Below are 20,198 nucleotides of genomic sequence, written 5' to 3' on the forward strand. Positions count from 1 at the left end.
CTTATACTTGTTTCATCTACTACATTTCGTAATGCGCCATCTATTTTGCATCATTAATAGCGATCGATTTTTTTTCTGTTGTAAGTAGCTATTTTTATGTATTTATATAAAATCAATGAATAAGTTATTTTCGTTTCCATCATATTGTTAATAATATGTTACGAAAAATTTCAAGCATTTTCTATCATGCAATTTTTTAAATTTTAGAAAATTATTGTTAAATTGAAAAATTTAATTTGAACTTGTTTGTAATGCTTCATAAGAGATTAAACAATCAAATTGTTCAATATTACGTGTGCAAACATCAGATCAAGTAGTATATATATTCAGTTTTTAAATTGGTGTAAATATTGAGTTTATTTATTGAGAATGCGTTTTAAGAACCTCGCTCTTTTCATGGCTATTTGGTTTTTTGCAAAATTTATGTCACTGTTATAGCTTTTATGAAAAGTGCAAACTTTTCCGTTCATAAATTTTAAATAAATATAAAAATATTCCTATTATGATTGAATATTGTAATTCATCTGTTACCTTTTTGTTTAATTTGATGACTAAAAATGTCTTGTGCAATCTTTACACTTTAATTGCGTAATTTGTTGACGGTTTCATAGTTTTATTCTTAATTTTTTTGGAATGATTAAACAACATAATTTAATGTTTTTTAACTATGTTTAGTGTGCCTAAATCCATACATTATTATAATATTACTGAAATCTTAGTTATATGTTCAATTAAAAAACAAATCAATTGGTTATTAAACACTCTTTGCTTTTCTTCCTTTATTTTTTTTCTTTCTTTATTTATTTTTTTTTTTTTTTTTGCTCTTGTTCTTTGTCTTCCATCATACAGCAGTCAAAAAAGGAGAAGCATAACTACACCCTATACAGATTGTACATAGTACGATCCAAAAGTTCGGGGGACAAGCTGTATAAAACCTTACCCAGAATAGTTAACATTACCGAAGTACATCCACCATCAAAAGATCACCTTGAGAGACTATGTACTTCTGCCAGTGTTCATATAACTTTTGGAAGCACTCCTGCAAGCCATTTTTCGCTACCTTCTGTGATACAGTTTTGTCTTCTCCTGACGGAAGAAAGCGTCAGGTCCATGCAAATGTTTTTTTTACTCGGAACAAATAAAAGTCACACCGAGCAAAGTCCGACGAATCGTCATGTTATTTGTTTGTCATATCAGAGTATTGACCAATCGAACCGTGCATCCTCAACATGAAAGTCGCCTTCTTCCCCACGATGAAGTTAAAGCAGCAGCGCAAGAGACCTTACAGGAGGTTGCGATAAATGTCTTCCAGGAGTGCTTCTAAAAGCTATACGAACGTTGCCAGAAGTGCCTAGTCGTTCAAGGTGACAATTTTGTAGATAGATGTACTTCGGTATTGTGAACTATTCAGGGTAAGGTTATATACAATTTGTCCTCGAACTTTTAGATCATACTACGTACGTATGAGTTTTCAACTTACTATTTCATAACGTTTTTGAGTGACGCAAGTTTACGCGCATGAAGACATCACAAGAGAATTTGCGATAATTAATTAAGGAGGCGTTCAAAATGGATATTTCGGTCATCTATATGTTGTTAGGTACATATGCATGTACAGATGTGCCGAAAAAACTTGTGAAGTTTAAATTGGGTGATCGTAAAATAGAAATTTAGGTCAAAATATGATTTTTTTTTGTGATTAGTTCCTTATTCGTAGAAAGGAAGTAAAGTGAAATGAATCAATCATCCTTTAAATCCCTAACAATCTTATCAATTTATTTCTGTTAGATTTTTTTTTGCCATCGGCCAACGGCATCGGCCATCGGCCATTTGGAGGAAAACAATCGGCCATCGGCCATCTTTGAACAATCAGCATCGGCCCATCGGCCAAAAAATGCCATCGGTCGAGCCCTAGTATCACTAGATACTAATAATAAAGCTGAAATCTGGATCTCTCTCTGTCAGGATCTCTGTGACGCACATAGCGCCTAGACCGTTTGTCCGATTCTTATGAAATTTGGCACAAAATTAGTTCATAGCATGAGGGTGTGCACCTCGAAGCGATTTTTCGAAAATTCGATTTTGTTCTTTTTCTGTTCCAATTTTAGCAGGATTGGTACGCCCTTGAAAAACCTTGAAAAGTGCTTGAAAGAAAAAAATAATTTTCAAGTGCTTGAAAACCTTGAAAAAGTTTTAAAACCATGAAAATGTTTTAAAACCATGAAATTGTTTTAAAACCTTGAAAAAGTTTCTTAGTGCTTAAAGTCTTTAAAAAATCATCGGATTATGCTTAAAACTTTTAAAAAAGTTTTTCACTAACGCAATTTTCTGAAAATGCGTTTGATTTGCAACATTGTGAAAAATTGCTTCCATGTTTGAGATTTCAACCATTTTGTATCTTGTAAACTTTTAACGTTTTTTACAATCGGCAATCGGAAGCTATTTTGATATATGATGGTACCTCATATTAGTTTATTTTCTGTTTAATTTCGATGTCTAAAAAACGAATTATTTTGGAAACCATTTGGAAACCAACATTGAACTTATCCACATTTCGCGGAAAATTTATCTGGTTTTTGAAATTTCAATCTTTTTGCATCCTGCAAATATTTAAATATTTTAGCTAATCGAATGTTAGTTTTGCACATGCTACCTCAGATTAGCATATTTTATGTTTGATTTTAGTAAAAAATTAAATTTATTTTATGGAAAACATGCCAATATTGAACTTACTCAGACTTTGTGGAAAATTGTTTGTTTCTCGTGTTTGAAATTTCAGTCTTTTTGCATCTTGCAAATATTTAAATATTTTGGCTAATCAGATGTTATTTTCATATATGCTACCTTAGATTAGCATATTTTATGTTTAATTTTAGTAAAAAATAAATGAATTTATTTTATGGGAAACATGCCAACATTGAACTTAATTCGCGAAAATTTACTTCCCTTGTTTGAAATTTCAACCCTTTTGCATCTTGTAAATATTTTTACATTTTTGACAGTTCGAAATTAGAAAATTAAGAGGTTTGGTATTTGACACGTGCTACATCAGATTAGCTTATTTTATAGTATTTTTAATAACCAAAAATTGTTTGTTTTATTACATTTATACTTATTTAATTTTACAATTTTGATTTTAATTTAACAGATTGAGCACCTAACATTTTAACTCAAAGTTTGTATTTTAAAAATAAAGTTGATTTATACAATTTTATAAAATTGAATTTATAAGTACGTCATTTTCTTTATGTCTGCTAAGATAATTAAGGTATGTAACAGGGATGATTGTGTTTCGGTTATTCACTGGAAATCTAGTACTGTTTGTTATGTTGTAGTAAGTTACTACAAGTAAGTTTTTGAAATAACTTACTACAAAATACCTTAGCTTTGCCATCAATCTTTGAGTTGAACCACACCATTGTTGCGGTCGCTCATCTGGTTTGCTAATTCTGCATTACCTACCAGTTTGTTTGGCTCTCTTGGCTCCCTTAAGAGAATTTTCGCCTCCAGCTCATGTGATTCCTATTCCGGGCTGATGAGTGCGAAAAAGCACGAAACTGCAGTCCTCGGATGGAATAACTGAGCTGGCGGTGTATTTTAAGTATTTCTGCCTTAGCCCTGGCTTTAGGGTGGTAATTTACTACAAAATACCTTAGCTTTGCCATCAATCTTTGAGTTGAACCGCACCATTGTTTCCTTCGCTCATCTGGTTTGCTAATTCTGCATTACCTACCAGTTTGTTTGGCTCTCTTGGCTCCCTTAAGAGATTTTTCGCCTCCAGCTCATGTGATTCCTATTCCGGGCTGATGAGTGCTAAAAAGCATGAAACTGCAGTCCTCGGATGGAATAAGTGAGCTGGCGGCGTATTTTAAGTACTGTTTGTTATGCTTTCACCTCCCTACTTCCAATTTCCCCCCTTTATCTCAAATGTTCAAAATTACTACTTTTGTTGGGTTGTCGGCACTTGGAACAGCTTACCAATAGAGGCTGTAATCAGCAAAGTAGATAGCTTAAGGAGGGTCATTGATCTTCATTCAGCTCTAATAAATTGACTAGGACCAGCCTAACTAGGCCCATTGCTTATTGTTGGTTATCAACAGGCACTGGGCCTGGTATCCATCTGTACAATATTTTGACTTCATAAATTATTTTAACATAAGAAATGAATTGTATGTATAGCAAAAGCAATTGTTGTACACATGCAGGGATCTCGCTAGGGATTTCCAATTGTTCGCCAGTAAATAGCCAAATTTTTAAAGTGTTAGCCAAATTTCAAAAGTCTTAGTCAAAGACTAACTTTTACTCATTTTAGTCTATTTTTGTCTGCAGAAATATTTAATCAGAAAGTGAAGTATAACTTAATTTTTGACAATTTTTTGAGCATATGGGCAGGGGTATATCCAGGAATTTTTGTCCGTTTTTAGGAATTTGGCGAGAAAAAAAATGCAAATTAAGTAGTTTTTCCGCAAATCATATGTAATTTTTTAAAGGAAAAAATGGCTGAAAACAACTTCAAGTGATATTTATCATTCTTTAATAAATTTGAGAGTAGAAATAAAAGCTTTCAACAAAGTAAAGACTGCATTCCTATCTTACTCTGATGTTTCAGAATCGAACACAATGAAACACGCGCGCCATTCAACAAGGCATCCACCAACACTTTTTACTCGGTAGCCACGCTGCGCACTCGATATCTGTGAGCATTATATGTAGTGAAATTAGACATACTACACCGCTAGTAGAAGTGAACTTGCAAAAAAAAAATGTCCACAGCCTGAAGTTGGAGAAAAAGAAAAACACGTGAAGCATTTTTCCTCAAGGAAAATGCTAAGATTTCTGAAGTTGACAAACAACATCTTCATTGATATTTAAAAAAACATTTAGAAAAATAAACAAATATTAGCCGCTATAATGCAACGAAACATTAAGTTTACGAACATGCTGATTCCAAGGAATATAAGGCATTACCGTAATACACAAAAATAGGCCTAAAGGCGTTTTATAACTTTAAAATTGACATCACGTTGTATAACGCCCTGCCAGGAGTAAAGAGCACTGGCAGATATCACGAAATCACGATGAATTACTACGTGCAACACATTGCGGCTATGTGAGGTGAGAGAGAGAGCGAAAAAAATCGCTCGAAGTATTTAAAGTCTTCACATGGCTTTCAAATTAACCCATTAAGCGCCAAGTCTCCCATTTTGGGAACCTTCAACTAAGATTTTTTTTCTTCATCAAGTAATTAAGATATCATTTTGAATTTTTTTTTAAATGAATGATAGAAAACCAAACTTCACTGGTAATTTTTTCAAAAAGGTTTGGAATGTAAATTCTTTTTTGAAAAAATTTTTAATTTTGCGAAAATTTCTTGTTTTTGCATTACACGGGGAAAAAAGTCCCTAAAAATAATAAATGCAAATGCAGGAAATTAGGAACATGGAATATGAAGCTCAATAGACCTTTTTTCAAATCACAACAAACAGGGGTCAAGAAAAATAATTTAAAGGAGTTTTAGAGGACTTTATTTACTGAAGTCCCAAAATGGGAGACTTGGCGTGTTCTGATTAGCAGAGCAAGTCATGCCCAGTAGAAATCGTCTTCACCCATTTTGCATGAATGAACTCTCCCCTTTTTTCCCACAGCCCCCTTTGTAGTTTCTCATTCTAAACACTCTTTTGTTGTTCAAGGTCAAGAGCAGGTGCTTTTATCAAAACAAGTTACATTCCATTTGTTTAATTCCTTTAGAAGAAAGTTCTCGAAAAACAGGGGTGCCAATCCTCCCTAAGCAGTATGACGCATCTCTTTGAATTTCTACAGATCACGAAAGAGATTTCCGTAAAAGGAGTTCAAATTCCCTTTAAAACTATTCCTCCCCCCTCAATAAAAATATTTTGTATCTCAGTCAGCTCCATGCTCCCCTCCCCCTTGAGGGCGCTCCCCCTTCAATTAGGGAAGTTGAATTTCAATAGAGAAATTTCTTCTTTTTTTTTTTTTTGGAATCAAAAATGTAGTAAGAACTTTTGACTTTGCTACGAGCTTCAAACACTATTAAAATAATATATTTTAGTTCAAAACAAGAAGATGAGTGCAGTATCACTTGTTTGTGAATCGCCAAATTCTTTTCAGATAGTTGAGAGAAAAAAAAAAAAACTAATAGAAATCGTTTAGATCACAGATAATGCGATAACTGTCTCACTCTACATTTTTACCATTTATCGTAATTTCTTTGATGAAATCGGAGAAACTATGACCGTTGATAATTCCTCAATGCGAAGCATGCTAGATATTTATCTCTAAAAACATTATGATGATGAATAAATCATGTCATCAAACATGTTGTGAAGCAACCGAAATGTTGACTGCAAAAAAACCCTTGCTTATAATAACACAATTACACCATCAGGGAGCCCAAAAATATCTTAGTTCCATTTTATAAGATACATTTTATATAGTGCTTCATGTCATTGTCATTTACCATTGCTCGATCCCCCTACATGGTTAACAGAAAAAAGCTACCCCTTTTTTTGTGTATGAAAATCCTAAGGCTTTTTTGCTAAAAGGTAGTAAAATGTGTGGGAAAAGTTCCGTTTTGTACAAAAATGTATAAGAAAAAGGAATGCAACAAGAATGGAAACCAGACACAGAGTGATGTACGGGCAGAGGGAGGGGGGGGGGAGACGTTCTTAAGGGCCCCAACGGCTCAAGAAATTGAAAATAACTAGCATACTATTGCTTATTAATAATGAAAATATACACTGCTAGTCTCGGGGGCTGGCCTCCACAGCTTTTGTTGCAAGGGGGCCCAAAATGTATAGCTTTGGATGTCATGAAAACTTAAAAGTTCTACATTTTAAAGCTTGAATATGTTAAATATGTACATAAAGTACCAATACCTAGCCATATTAATTACATAAAAACGATTTTAGGGCTTTCTATTTGGATTTAGCCAGAAATTATTCAAGTATCAACATAGTGGCAGGGATATGTATGTTGTCCCCATTAAACGCCAAGTCTCCCATTTTGGGACCATACCATATCTCCTAACCTAATAAATATTTTTGCGAAATTTCAGCTACATATGATTAGAGATGTGTATTGAATATCAAAACACATGAAAACTTAAGTATTTTCAATGTGGTTCATATAGCGGCGCTTAATGGGTTAAGAATATGCTAAATACAAGATGTGTTGCCAATGAAAGAAAGTTAAAGATATGTTGCCAATCAAAAAGTAACTCAATCAAAAAAAAAAACTTCGCGGTTATTAGTGTTCACTCTAGGAAAAAAAAGGGCAGGGTGCTGGCCTTTGAAAGGGGCACTTTTTTAAAAAAGGGCACTATTTCAACGCAGTGTCCCCCATCCAAGACCAATGATGCACCACTCAAAAAGTAGAGCGCCCCCCCTCATCCCCCCCAAAAAAATTAAGAGGAGAAAAAACACTTAAAATACCTTGCAAAAATTCAAACAGTCTAGTCTGCACCATGACCCCCTCCCCCTTGACCGCCATCACCACTGACTTTAGTATTAAATATGGTTTCATCCAGAAAACGCACTTGTCTACAGAATAGGGTTAGCTCAACCCCCCCCTCCCACACACACAGACAAATGCCAACTAAGCTAAGCACATTTTCCACACTCCATAGGAATATTTAGCTAATGCTGAAACTTGGCTTTGAGAGTTTTTGAACACTTTTCAGGCCATAATTTTAACTACCAATAAGAGTTTAAAAAAATTCTAGGCATTTCATATCCCTTTGAATTTCAATTTAAGAACAGTATTTAATTACTGATCTCCCCTTCCTACGAAAGAAACTGCCTAGTAATGTGCATTGTGCCATTAAGTATTTTAGTAGACATCAAAATCGTGATGAGTGTAAATTCTCCTTTTTTAAATATATTACACTTCAAATAGAATAAATAACTTAAAATACTGTGTGCAGTGCTTCAAAAATGCAGTGGTAGCAAGTTGCAAGAAAGCCCTGTCAGTGCGATATGTTTCCATTTCTAACGCTTTTTTTTATGCGGGGAGGGCGCTGAGGATGGGGGTTAAAAATCTAAGATATTAAAAAAATACCCTTGTATTTTAATCCAGTGAGCTTTGTACTATGTTCTTCTTAGGAAACAATCAAAAAGTAAACTTTCCAGAAACAGATGTGAAAAGATTGCTACACAATCACTAGCAATGCGCTAAAATTAGCTAAGCCTAATTTCCACGTGCAAACGAAAAACGGACACAAACGGCTGAAATGTTAGGAAAATGTCCTATTTATTCCCTCTCTCATTGTTGATTCTTAGAAGATCAAGGATGGGAAGGAATGAAACAAAGATCTCTCCCTTCCCTGAGGACCCTACTCCTTCCAACAACCTTTCAAAAACCCACCCTCAGTAGAAGGAAAAACATGCCTTTGTTTCATACTGATAAGCCTGTTTGAATTCTGAGAATCTCATCCGCTTTTATGCCTAGGTATTTGCTTCCCCTTTTGTTTATGGGGCCGTTTTCAGGGTGAAATTCTGGGAACAAGGATAAGACATGGGTGTTTTTGCAGACGATCGCTGGACAAATAAAATTGCCCCGATATCGTGGCAGGTCAAGGGTTGAGGCATCTTTTTAAAAACCAGGGTGAAATTTCTTATTTTTGAAAAGGGCGGGGCGCATTTCGCGATCTAAAAGAAGGGCAGGGCGCATTCTGGTGATATGGAAAAGGGCAGGGCGCTGCGCCCTTCAAAAACGGCCTAGCGGGAACACTAGCGGTTATAAGATACAATGAACTCGTGACTCGATTCACCCAAAAGTTCATTCATTTGACTGAGTTATTGTAACCGATCGCACACATGACGTCACAACGTGATGCAATGTTTACATCGAAAAAGGATTGATTCTGCATGATGCAAAAACGTATTTTTAATGATTTTTTTTTCCAAATTAAGTGATTCTTTCACTTTTTGTGAAAGTTTAAATTAAAAATCTAACAATATCCAATCAGCGAGTGGCAAACGTCATCCTTCCTCCAATCCAATGGACGGTAACGCCCCGATCCGATGCTGACGCGCACCTCAATCTGCTCGGAGTGGTCCGAGGATAAAACAACTTTCAGTGATTGCTAGTCTGGGAGTTTTATGAAAGGTTCGTTTTTAGGGGTCAGAATTTTGTAAAGGATCTGTTTTTAGGGGTCCAAATTTTGTGAACGGACCTAATTTTTATCTAGATTGACATCTGAAGGGAGATTTTTTTTCCTCTGTGTATATTTTAGAGAATTTTCTGTTCGGCAATAAATTCACCAAATTCGATTTGTGTTCACCGATTTTACGATTTTATCGCATTTGGCGCATTGTCGAATGCTTAACGGAGTCCCTGACAAGTGTATTTAAGTAACAGGGGTTTTAGTTTCAAAAATTATCCCCTTTCCCGATTAGCTCTTTGAAACTTACTGGTGATTTTTTATGAAATCGTAGTCACACCTGAATAATATCACTTCTCTAAATTTAAATTCTAATTTCAAAAATAACCCATTTGTTCCCAAAATAAAACTACTTTTGTCATAATGTATGTCAATTTCTTGTGAATCTTTTCAATTTGGAAATATGGCTCTATGAATCTGAACTTGCACATTTATTGACAGTAAAAGCAGGTATTGACAGTAAAAGCAAGTATTCAGTAAAAGCAGGCTCAACAAACTTAATTGGCTTAATATGCATAGCGTAGGGCAAAGGAGAGTCAGAGGGGACATGATTCAGTCGTTTAAATTTATTAAACTGAAACATGTTAACGGATTAAATTTTTGCACAGAAAGCAAAATGAGGGGTCATTGTTTTCAGCTATTCAAATCTCAGGCTAACCTGGAAATTAGGAAAAATTACTTCTTTAGTAGGGTCGTGGGCACTTGGAACAGCTTACCTGAAGAGGCGGTAATGAGCTAAGGGGTGGATAGCTTTAAAGGGCCATTGATTTTCATTCGGGACTTATAAACTGACTAGAACCAGCCTAGCCTGGCCCAGAGCCTGTTGCTAGTCATCACATTTCTATTTGTATAAGTTTGCATTCATAGTATTTGTCAATTCTTAAGCAGCTTTTGCGAATTTTGAGGTATGGACCTTCATAAAATGTTATCTTTCTTATTAATTTTTAAATTTACTTGAGGACAGTTGAAATGCCTTATTGCCTGACCAACTAATACATACATGCAAATAATTTATTTATACGAATAGTAATAAATAATTTGCGAGCCTCGTAATATTTTTGAACTGAAAGGTACAACTGGAAAGTACCTTCTAAGTGGTGTTTTTGATCCTAACCGTCCTTATATCTGTATAAACCACTATCAATATTGGAAATACATGTTGAAAACGGGGGGGGGGGGGGCCTTGACTTCAAAACCTCCTGGTTAGCTATTCCATTGAATTTAGGCATTTTGGTTTCATCACTTAGATGTTAAAATCATTCATGAAAAGTTTTTTTTTTTTAATATTAATTTGTATATTCTATGAAATATAGTTCTTTGAATGTGAAGATTGCAAAATTAAGCCTCATGGGACCTGCTCCTCTTTATGACCAAGCTTTTCAGACATTTTCAGAAAAACTTTTGACACAGTAGATCTTTTTTTTTTTTTATTCAAGAGTCTCTTGTTGTAGAAAAGGCAATTTTGTTTCCCTTTACTTTATTATATTACTACCTATTATTCATATGTGTGTTTGCATTAAATGAAATCTGAATACAATATTTTTGTACAAATTTATGATATTGCCTTGAAAAAAAAATATTTTTTTGCCTTGAAAAGTGTTTAAATTTTTTCTCTCTAAAGAGTATGAACCCTGTTTAAGAACATTTTTTCGAGCAAAATTTTCATAAGATGGACGAGTAAATTACCAAGTTATCATAACATGGAACTGTAACATGAGCAAGCCAATTGGTGAGAAATTCACCATACATTATTTGTAAATATACAGGCAAACCCAAAGACCTTTTAATTTTCTGCTACAAGCAAAGCCGTGCAGGTACCACTAGTAAATAATAAACAAATAGAATTTGAAAATCATCAAGAAACAAATCAGTGAACTGAATGCATGCAAAATTAAGTTTGCTTTATTGGATATGTTCATGATATAATGAGCAAATAGAAAGTTCATTGTACTCTCTAAAATTGTTTACTTATTATTGTTATTTTATAAAATTTATTTTTAATTATTATTATTATTATTATTGCTTTATTCATTGTAAATGACTCAAAATAAGTAAGCAATTTAAAAAATCTAAAATAAGGTCCTTCAGTATAAATTAATTTCATTTAAATGGTTAATTCTATTTCAACTCTATGAGTTTTTATGGAACTTTAAAATTATTTTAATGTATTTAAGAATAGTTTGTAGTTTCAATGACTTAGACTTTTATTGCTAAAGGTACATTTTATATTTTTACTAAAAATCTTCCAGGCAAAACGTTTGTTGAAAGAAGAAAAATTAAAAGAAGATTACATGACTGGAGAAACAAATCAAAGTAAAGAGCAGGTATTATACTAAATTTATTTCCTTTTTTTATTTTTCTATTAATATATTTTATTTTAAGAGATTTTTCTTTTTTGTTGCATTACACAAATTCACTGAAACTTAATTTTTGTCTGTAAAATTCTCATGCTATGCTAAGAGCTTTTTTTTTTTTTTTTTTGAGGAAGAAATAATTTTAAGAACTGGCTGTGTGTTAAGTACATGGTAGCCATTCTTTTAAATAATTTTGTATTGTATTATTGCTGTCAAAAGTTTTTCTCTCTTCTGTTTTATCACTGAGCCAATGCTTTATAGTAATTGGTTCAGTGTTTATGTACTTTTTTGTTTTGTATTTTACTAGAATTTATTAGCAAAGTGTTTTTTCTTCAGTAATACATTTCCTTATCATCTTTGTTAGGGTGGAGACGCTGACTTAGATGACGATGATGATGAAGAGAAATATGCAGATAATGCAGACATGCCTGGTACAAAAGTGGACAGCAAACAAAGGATAACAGTGAGAAATCTCAGAATCCGAGAAGACACTGCAAAAGTAATTTTATTTTTTAAAACGTTTCTTAGTCATTTTTCTCTTTAAAGACAAAAATTTACTATTCATCTGTTAACTATACTCAAAAAAGTGCAACCTCATGTATCTAGAGTAATTGGGATCAAAGGAAATCTGGGTAATTTGGGTAACAAGTCCTTAACTAAGCCAGTGGTTGGAAGAACTACTGTTAAATCTAAACATATTTAACTTATTGCAGGTATGGGACATTTGATTCAATGTCCTAAATTCTTACTTCATCATTATTTTACTGAATTTAAAGTCGAGAGACAGCAATAGACTTCAACAAAACTATTTATTAAAAACAAATTAAAAGTATGGTTAGTTTACACACGCGTGAAGAAAAATGAAGAAACAAGTCCTGACTACCACAACACTGGCAGTTTTATACATTAGACAACACTGTTGCCACACCAAGCTTACGTTCGACGAGCACAACCGTTAGCGACCGGTTAGTTAATCACGTGACAGCTAATGATCACGTGCTCAAATCAACCAATCAACTGCTTAGAATGGTAACCAGTGCGGTAACCGGTTGATCATAAAACGCTGCAGTTAGTAACTGGTTACTTACCGGTCGACCGGTTAGGTTCTTCGAACGCAAGGCAAAAGTAAAGGCATTAGAAAAATAGAACAAGGTTAATTTGCATAAACATTAAATAAACAACGTTAATAATTAAAAATGAACACAAAACATTGAGAATATTCTGCAATTCAAAGTCTCTATTTTCAGTTCCAACAACTACATTCTTTTAGTAGCAAACTACAACTACTTTATTACAAATGTAGTTAACTACAACTACAACTGCTTTTTTTTAAAGTGTAGCGACCACAAACTAATTTTGAGATGTAGTGCCTATTTCTCTACTTTAAAAAAAAAAAAATGAACAAATGAAAAGCATACACGCATCCGTTTGAGTATTGATTGAAAACATTCGAAAAGTGATGTTTAGATTAATAAATTAGTTCATTTGAACATATATTTTCTTTTTTATCAATTTGTCATTTCAAATCATTTTTTAAAAGATTTTTGCGAATATTTTAAATCCTTTCTTCACAGCAAATATTTTATTCAAGAAATGCAACTCTGCTGCTTGAAAATGTAAATAGTTGCAGTCATAATTTTATTTAAATTATACATAGACATACATATACAAAGTGCTGATTAAATGATAAAAAACATTTTCAGAAGAGTAAAACTTTAGTTTTCATTGTAGGATTTAAATTTTAGTGGACTCCCGATTATCTGGACTCCATACTATCCGGCCTAGTGAAGAATGTTTGAAATTGGTCATTTGTAAACTGGTCATGGAAGTAAAGAAAATAATGAGAAAATAAAGAATACTAAAATGTTTTTCTTTTTCTTCCCCCTGCCCACAACCTCCGTGCATTCTGATCCCCTAATAACAACAATGTAACAGTTCTTTGCCAACCAATGGATTAGGGTGTGCTTCAAATGCTAAAGAGAAGGTATCGCCAGCAATTTCTAAAATCGTTGATATCAGCAATTGAAAACGATGAAGATTACTTAACTACTCTGAAGAAAATTGACATTCTAAATGTTATAATATGGGTGGCTGAAGCATGGGCTGAAATTCCAAGCTCATCACTTTTAAAATCTTGGAACAATTTGTTAGAAAATAGGGATGAACTTTATGAGGCTGAACTAAAGTAAGAAAGCAAAAAGCTCGTTTCATTTCTTAAAAAAAATACCACGATGCGACTGTGTCAGTGAGGAGGATGTCACAGAATAGATGGAAAGTGATGAAGCTCATGAAATGACAGATGATGGCATCATAGAAACGGTCGTGCAAGAAAAAACTCCAGAAAGGAGGAGGAGATCACAGAAAATCTCATCCCACACTCAGAAGGATTTAAAATGGTTGAGGCAGCTCTTTAGTATACATGTATAAGTCAGCAAGAGGAAGTGACTCCAGCAGATGTAATTTGCTTGCTTAAGTGGAGAGACGTTGCTTCTCGTGAAAGGGCTGAAAAGCAAAAACAGTCCTCCATCAAGGACTTTTTCTCAAAATGAAAATTGAATATATATCTATTAAATAGAACAGTATGTACTACTTCTGTTTTTGTTATCTAAAATATGTAATTGCAGGTGTTTTAAATTATGTAGGGGATGGAGTTAGAAGATGGAACTCTGTCATATCCGGACTGCCAATCCACCATATTAGTCAGGATAATCAGGAGTCTACTGTACTTGTATTTTGTGGGAACTATTTAATAATTTAGAGCTTCAAGCTAGGGGTCCGAAACAGGATATCACAAATGTTCTTACTCCACTGATAAAATGAAATAAAAACGTTTTTTCAATCCTACTTAAGAATCTCAAAAACTACTAATTAATAATTGACTTTTATTGTGTTAATATATCAACACGCAATCACTAAAAATGCAAAAATGAAGAAATATGAAAACTGAAGCAGCACCACTGTTCTTTATTAAATACTAATGAACAAGCTATCCCGAATATAAAACATCACTAAGGATGCATTACTTACTTCAATGTGCAATTTTAAGTTATGTGCAGATGACATTATTCGGAAACTTTTTGCTTGACCAGCAGAGTTGGCATGAAACGAAAAAAAATTGTTTTCATACTTTTCTATAACATTAACATTTGTTGTAAGCCGGCCAGGATAATTTAATATCATCTTCTTCTATAACATTTACAATAAATTCCACATTTAGTGAAAATTAAAATAATACTTGCATTGAAATCTAAAATGTTCATCCACAGGATATTCTTAGATGACAAAAAAACACAAACATACTAATAAATTGGCAGTTATAGCTTATTCTTTTCTTTCAAAGCCTCGCTCAATTCCATGCAAATATTGGCAAAATATGAAAACTGATGGTTTTAAAATTATATGCCTGAGGTCAGTTTGTACTTTTGTGAGATTTATTTCTCATTGCATCGGATGATGTACTAGCTCAAGATTTGCACCAGTCAGATTCACTTAAAACCATGTTTTTTCTTTCTTATTTTTAACTTTATGTAAAAGTAGTTTCCAGGAATTGCTAAAAAAACAATTGTTACAAACTAAAAAAAGTTTGTTAGTTAATAAGTTAGTTATGTGAAAATAAATTGTTCTATGTTGACAAATTTGATCCGGATGAGCAAAGGCCTGGTTTATACAATGTTCTACTGCATCTAACTTTTTTCTGTTTAAGAGTGTTGCTGTACTTTTAGGCATTTAGATATTTTCTATTCTTTCTTTCAATAATACAAGTTTTATTTTACAGTATTTGAGAAATCTTGATCCCAATTCAGCTTATTATGACCCAAAGACAAGAGCTATGCGTGATAATCCTTACAAAAATGTAGGAATCAGTGCTGAAGAGTAAGTTATGAATTTGTGTATATTGCATTAAAAAAAAGTACAATGATTTGTTTTGTTACCAACGCATATGAAATGAATTTCTTTGCTTTTCATGTCAAACATTTCTGTAAGTTTCAACTTTTAGATTGGATCATTTATGATCGATTATTAAGTACTAAATTTAATGAGAATTCTTAAGTAATGTCTGCAGTAATGTTTTGTTTAGTTCCATGTTTTTTTTTTCAAAAAAAAAATCCTTGAAATATTTCTATTTAAGTCGCATCATCCTTGAAATGGTAAAGACCATCCTCAACCATAAAACGTATTTCACTTTTAACTATTACAAACATTTTGAAGCTTTCACTCTAATTGTAACATAACTTTTACCGAAGACAAATGTGCAGTACTATTCTGCCGTGGGCAAAAAAAAGGCAGTAACTACAAAATTTTATTTTTTTGCGTTTTTGTCATCTTTTGTACTACAGTGCCTGCCGCTTATTAAAATCACATTCGTTCTAAGGACATTTGATTTTATAAATCAGCTGATTTTAAAAACTGGCGTTACCTATATTTAAAAAAATAAATAAATAAAGGTTTTGAATTTTAAACTCTTAATAACAAAAGAAATTACTTCATTAGTTTTTGTTTTTAATGTTTCCAAATACAATTGACATTTTAACTAAACATGAGGTAATTTTTTTTTTTATTTGCACAAGGTTCTTAAAATATTGATGTATTGTTGTTTGATTAACAGAATTAGAAAGTAAAGATTCAATATCATTTGAGGCTGTAAGAAGCGAAGGGGTGTAAGACGACATTTAAAAGTTTTGAGCAAAACACGTTTAAAGATAACGTCCTAGGTACGCTTTAATTGATTTTTTTTTCTCTAAATCATGCTGTATAGTAGTACCTACCAGCAGGGGTGGACTGGCTGACTTTGGCCCAGTCGGCAAAAGAATATTTTGGCCCACATCTGTAAATTAAAAGAGTTAAATTAAACGGTACCGGATCTCGATTCTTCCGAGTCGAGCAAAGACATTAAACTATTGCTAGTTCCTATTTTTCGTTAAGTTTCTAAATCAAGTTTTAAAGTTCTAAAAAAACAAATTGCAAAACGTAAAATAAAGGTAACACTGACCCATTTTATATGTGCCTGTAAAAAAAAGATTCTAATGGTTATAAGTCTGAAAAGGCACATCTTTAGACTTCTATACTGACAACATAGGAAGGACGCGAAGGGAGGAATCAGGTAAATTCCCCCGGAAAATTTTCGAAATTGGTTGATTTATATAGGAAGGAGAAAAGAATCGGGAGAAGGGGTTCTAGTTCCCTTCCAAGCGTTTTTTTTTTTTTTTCAAAGTTGATGTCAAAAACCGCAATTTTACAATTTTTGATAATGTTAGAGGAGAGGAAAAAGAAGGGGCCCCACAATTTTGGTTTCTTAACTTTTTTTTTTCAAAATTGAAGTCCATTTTATTCTTTTTTTGTTCACAATAGAATGTCGGGGGGCTCTTCCCGGAAATTCTCCGAAGTGGGAAGGCTTCATTTGGTAAAACGAAACATCGGAAGCTCTCTACGAAAACATTTCGACTTTGAACTATTAAAAAACGCAAAACTATCTTTGGTCACGCTTGAGAGAGTAGGAGGTTCAGTGGTCTTATTTGGAAGCATTTAAAAACTAGTATGCTCGGCCCAATTTTAAACTACATTTAGTTACTGCAGGGAATCCGGCGACTCGTTTTCGGAATTTTGGACACTAAAATTTTAAAAACATAATCTTATAATATGTTTGAAAACATTAAAAAGAAAGAGAACAGTTTTCCCGAGTGTTTCCCCCAAGATTTTTTGGGAGGGCGCCACGCTGTGCGCTTTTGCTTTGAAGCTAACCTTTCACTCTCAACTTCAACCTTCCTCACGCAAACGTGCATAACTGATAGTCACTCCCTCGTTTCAATTACTTATCCACAAGAATCTGATTGGATTATATCTGAATGTTTTTTGCATTACCTTTAAAATTAAACATCAAAAAGCATTTTAAATTACTATCGAAAACGCTTGATTTTTACGTATACCAAGTATACCAAAAAGTAAAAGCATCTTTTTTGTTTGACAAAACTTCTCTGATAAAGTACCCTTTCATCTGAAAGCGCACTGCCCCTTTTTTGGTCTGAGGGAAACGTTAGTTCCCTCTGGGCATTTTTTTTCTGAAACTGAAATCAATTTTTAGCTATACTGCAGATAAAAAAGTTACGAAGCTCTCAAGGAAATTTCTATAAGTGAAATTTTAAGCTATCTTTAGTGACCGTAAGGGCATGGCGAAAGTTCGAAGACTTTGGCAGTTTTTCGATATTTAAATCTGAAAAACACAAATGAGGGCCTTGATGTAAAAACCAAGAACCAAGTGATCCAGACTCGCTCGTTTTTGGTATGACCAACAAATAATATCATTGTCCGATAAAGCCTAATATATTTCCCACATTATTTACTACAAAGCAGAGGTCTGATTTTACATTTGTGTCTCGTTTTTGCACCAATCGGAACATCTGTATTCTCCACGCGCAAAAATGAATTTAAAAAAAAAACGGAAAAGTTTGAATGTAACTCGTTCTTGTGCATCAAAGTCCTCAATTGGAGACTTAAAATTATCGTTGGAGACTTTAGGACTAAAAAGGGACCTCATGCCTAAAATACCTTAGGGACCCTGTTAAGTCTAAATCCGGCCCTGATTACAGCTACTGCTGCTCAAAAAAAAGAAAACTTGTCCCCCCTGAACTCAGTCATAAATCCGCCTATGCTCAGGAGCTCTCCCTCCTAAGTCAAAATTTTGCCTTGTTTCAGATTCAGTTTATCGTAGTTCAGATTTGCTTTCCTGTATACGATTCTGAGATGAAAATACTTGTATAGCGATAACTAACAATAGACATGAAATCTCTTGATGACTGACAGCATTCAGTTGAATCTGTCACAACCGGTGAATATCAAGGGCGTGCACAGAGATTTTGGTCCCCCCCCCCCACCTTGTTTACCCCTGCGTCCCAACATATATTTCATCCCTCATTTAAAAAATCTCGGGCCCCCTTCAGGCTCGGAACCAGGCCAACAGGTGTCCCTTCTCCCCTCCCCCCCTGTGCATGCCTCTTCTCTTGTATCAACACCCAAAGCATGGTTCATGACGCATTTATGGCAGGGCCGGGGCCGCTTTGTTAAATGGTGTAAGCCCCTTCAATTTGAGATAATAGATGTACAAATACAAGTTTTTAACACTCTTTTTTTCCTCCTGGGCCCTTTTTCAGGCCGCGTTGGACCCCATTTTCTCTGGCCTCCTCCCATTTCCTCCGTGTGGGCCATGGCCCTCAGAGCTCTAAAAACTGAAGAGAAAGTTGATAAGAAAGGAAAGCATTCGCACGTGTGGACTTCGGTTATTTACTTTGGTCCCTGGCTTAGGATGGAAAAAAAAACCTGTTTCTAAACGCTTATTTCACATAGTGTAAACAAATTACGCATTTAAAAAAAAAATTAAATTTTTTTACGACACTTTAAAAATTGTTAGGTGTGAATTTAAATGTATTAAGTTCAATAAAAAAATTGCTGGAAGTGGCCCACTCGGCCGTTGGCCCAGTCGGGGATCCCCGACTAGCCGACCTGGTCAGTCCGCCCCTGCCTACCAGGACCACTTATATTTTCTCGTTCCAAAACAGAAAATAGGTTCTCTTATCATTTATACTGGTTATCTGTAAATTTTTAATTTCAGCAATTTGCTTTTCTAACTGTAGAATTTGAAAATTGACAAAATGTTTTGTGTATTTCAACATTATTTTTTCCCCTTTGCTCTAAAGTGCATTGTACAACATCAAGCACTTTTCTGACCTCTGTTGAAGAGGGCAAATTTAGCACTGAGATTCCCTCATCATCTGAGGTTGATTTTTTCACTTCTTGGTGCTTCTTTAACAATTTTTTACATATTATGTGAAAAAGTATTTTATTAACGGATGGTTTTAGCATGTCAGGATATTGCAATGATTCTGCTCTTCCAGATTTGATTTTAAAAACGCGCTGCTTTTATAATCTAGTGATTTTATTAGTGGCCGGTACTGTATTGGCTTTATTGTACAAGCATGCTTATTTGGTTTCCACTGGAAAAAATGTCTAATTCCAGCATTCCCTTGTTGTTAGTATTGAATCCAAAAGTCGCTTCTTCAAATGCCTTGAAAACTCATTTCTGAAGATGCTACCATTTACCTGCACACAGTCGCATTGTCTTCAATTATTTTTTGCAGTTTTAAATGTCAAACCCATTTAATTATTTCCAGGAAAGTTCTTTGGGTAATGTAAACTTAAAAACATTGTCGTTATAAAACAAACATCTTATTTCTCATTTCTATTTTCAGATTGCATTATGCTGGTGATAATTTCATTAGATATACTGGTGACACATCAAAACACAGCAAGACACAATGTATGTATTTTGATATTTAATTTTTTTTTTTTTTTTTTGTTTTGTTTTGTTTTGTTTTGTTTTGTTTTTTTCATGTATTGTATTTGTTAACTCTTAATTTCTAGAAAGTTTGTTAAAAGTTACTTTTAAAGTAGTGAAGGATGGTACAAATGCTGTTCTGCAATGCATACAGTACCATTCTTCACTTTATACTTCTTCCACAAATGACCCACCTTCCAGATTTTTTCTCTTTCTAAGCATACTTGGGTTATTAAATGAACTTTCCAACTTAGATATTGATTCCAGGCTTAGAATGCTCCACACATATAGCCTTGGGCAAAAAAGAGTGAGAGAGAACATGATCTAGTTATTTAAG

The 20,198-nt window shown here is 33.8% G+C and overlaps 1 protein-coding gene across 1 annotated transcript in view; it reads left to right on the forward strand.

Annotated features, from left to right (window-relative positions):
* The window catches only part of LOC129226943 (pre-mRNA-splicing factor SLU7-like), a 42,357-nt gene that overhangs the window by 8,020 nt on the left and 14,139 nt on the right, over positions 1–20,198 (forward strand). Inside the window, exons 5-8 of the mRNA XM_054861572.1 lie at positions 11,431–11,505; positions 11,900–12,034; positions 15,311–15,408; positions 19,776–19,843. Coding sequence (XP_054717547.1) covers positions 11,431–11,505; positions 11,900–12,034; positions 15,311–15,408; positions 19,776–19,843 — 376 coding nt within the window. The remainder of the gene's footprint in view (positions 1–11,430; positions 11,506–11,899; positions 12,035–15,310; positions 15,409–19,775; positions 19,844–20,198) is intronic.

Source organism: Uloborus diversus, chromosome 7, assembly GCF_026930045.1.
Source record: "Uloborus diversus isolate 005 chromosome 7, Udiv.v.3.1, whole genome shotgun sequence".
Lineage (NCBI taxonomy): Eukaryota > Metazoa > Arthropoda > Arachnida > Araneae > Uloboridae > Uloborus > Uloborus diversus.